This window comes from Meleagris gallopavo, chromosome 9 (genome assembly GCF_000146605.3).
Source record: "Meleagris gallopavo isolate NT-WF06-2002-E0010 breed Aviagen turkey brand Nicholas breeding stock chromosome 9, Turkey_5.1, whole genome shotgun sequence".
Lineage (NCBI taxonomy): Eukaryota > Metazoa > Chordata > Aves > Galliformes > Phasianidae > Meleagris > Meleagris gallopavo.
The window spans coordinates 13050301-13052385 of NC_015019.2; the positions used below are offsets into that span (position 1 = coordinate 13050301).

General features: G+C 43.6%; 1 protein-coding gene across 2 annotated transcripts in view; it reads right to left on the bottom strand.

The window, feature by feature from the left end:
- Window positions 1–916: 916 nt before the first annotated feature.
- LOC109369088 (UDP-N-acetylglucosamine transferase subunit ALG13 homolog) overlaps window positions 917–2085 on the bottom strand; it is a 4287-nt gene continuing 3118 nt past the window's right edge. Inside the window, exon 4 of one of the 2 annotated variants that reach the window (XM_031554687.1) lies at window positions 917–2063. In XM_031554687.1, the coding sequence (XP_031410547.1) occupies window positions 1952–2063 (112 nt within the window). In that variant the 3' untranslated portion in view covers window positions 917–1951. The remainder of the gene's footprint in view (window positions 2064–2085) is intronic. The other variant, XM_019618274.2, reaches the window with a different exon arrangement.

The window sequence follows — 2085 nt, forward strand, 5'->3', positions numbered from 1 at the left end:
TGCCCGGCTCCGTGCGGGGGCCGCTGCTGCCGCCCGCCCCCTGCTGGGATTGCGCGGCGGACCTCGGTAGGGAAACGCCTCTACCTGCTCGTAATTACGACTAGAAGCTGCGCTCGGGCACGAGAAGCGCCGGTTCAGGAGTTTGTTTTGCCCGCCTTAAGCAAAGCAAGAAAACCACCAAACAAGGTACTGCTCCGACGGGCCACCAGCACCGCGTACACGGGCAGTTCTCTCGTCCTGCAGACCCAGTAGCCCGCACGGACGTTGTGAAGTTTATACCCCCTTTGCTTTTAAAAGTATTTACCTAGATACATCGAGGGCAGCAAAACAGTTGAATTTCCTTACTTTAAATGGGGAGCTCCAGTCAGCATCGAGAGACCAAGGCGTTTCCCTCACCGCAGCCAAACAGGTAACGATGCGATAACGCGCCCTTTCTGCCCCATTCTCCTCCTCTCGTCGCCACGATTTACTCAGAAAGGAGCAGTTAATTACCCACGCCCAGGCCTCTCAGCTCAGCACGTTCCCCTTACATCTTTCACTTAAGTTCTCCTTCCACTCCCAGTGTAACCACGTGAAACAAGAGCTGAAGGCTTCCCCGGAACCCAGCAGGGACACCAAGAGGGCACTTCCATTAGTACTAGGCAATGAGAGCCGATACACCGCTACGTACAGGCGCTCTCAGTTAAGAAACAATTTACCTTGTCCTCCGTAAGGACATTACCGAGGTTTTGGCGACGCACATAACTGCTGGCCCACGGAGACACCCGGTCCCCTGACTGAGCAAGCCCGTACACTGGCACACAAGACTGACTTAGACAAGTTATTCAGTCTGTTTGCCTGCCTCATCTTTGTTCAGGAAGTGAACAGAAAGAAAAAAGCTGTATTTTTCAGTACCAAAATATCACAAAAGCGTATGTATAAAATCGAGAATAAGTTGTATTTATGAATTAGTTTTGTATGCTTTTTTAGTGAGTTATTCTCACAGAAATACATTATTTGCCCAGAAAAGTTTGTGAACTAGTCACAGAAGATGTACACATTCTGTTGCATACACTATTTATTAAAAACATCGTGGTTATAAAAAAAACGCCCCTTTATCCTGCAAAATAAACTTCTGTATTGTTTCTTTCACATACTTGTTGCAAAGTAACCCAACTAAACAGGGAGAAGATCAAACCCAACCACTCACAAATACCTAGTGCTGTCTGTCTATATAAATGTTAACATTTGTCCAAGATTACTGTCCTTAGAGTGAAACTGAAAGCCCTGGTAACACTACTGCTATGTACAGAATTGCTTGCAGGAAGATTTTACAAAAGCTGATCCTTCTGCAGCAGAATTCTAAGTTGTGAATTACCCTTTCAAGGCAAACAACGAAAACAATACATCAAACTTGCAAAAGGAAGAAGCAAAGGATGATTCCTTTCTCTAAAACATGCTCTGATCTAGCTTTAGCTTTAACAGTAGCAAAAGCAAATGAGACTGGATGCTAGATGTTCTGTCCAGTATTCATCACTTGGATCATCAGGATCTACATTCACAGGGCTCCAGCTGAATGAAACGTTATTTCACATTTTTCATTGGTGCAAACTTCTTAGGTCAGGTATTTCACTCTTCATTTCTTCTAGGACATCTCTTAATGCCTGACCAGCAACTCCTCTAGAACAGATGTGTTTATAGCAAATAAATAAACTAATCCAGAAGTTCAAATATGCTTCTCCTTCTACCAGGTCAGTCAACTTGGAGTTCATACTCTCCCCTCCTTTTTGGCACTGTGCTCTTTTAAGCATAAATATAGATTACTTTGAACTGAAACTGAACTGGAAACCATCAGTTGATATGAACAGGCATTTTCTTTTTTTTGTCCCAGCTGGTGGAATCTTTAAGCATGGAAGGTCTCACTAAGAGATGAGAATGATTTTATTATCGCCTTTTTATTCTTCAAAATTGTTTATTCAAATCCAGCAACTTTATCCAAAAACAAAGCAAACTTTTCTGGTTGTCCAGGAAGAAAAGGTTTCAAAGTTGCCAAGTCCATTGATTGCAGTGTCTCCACGAGTGTGCTGCAAAAGCAGAAGAAACAAA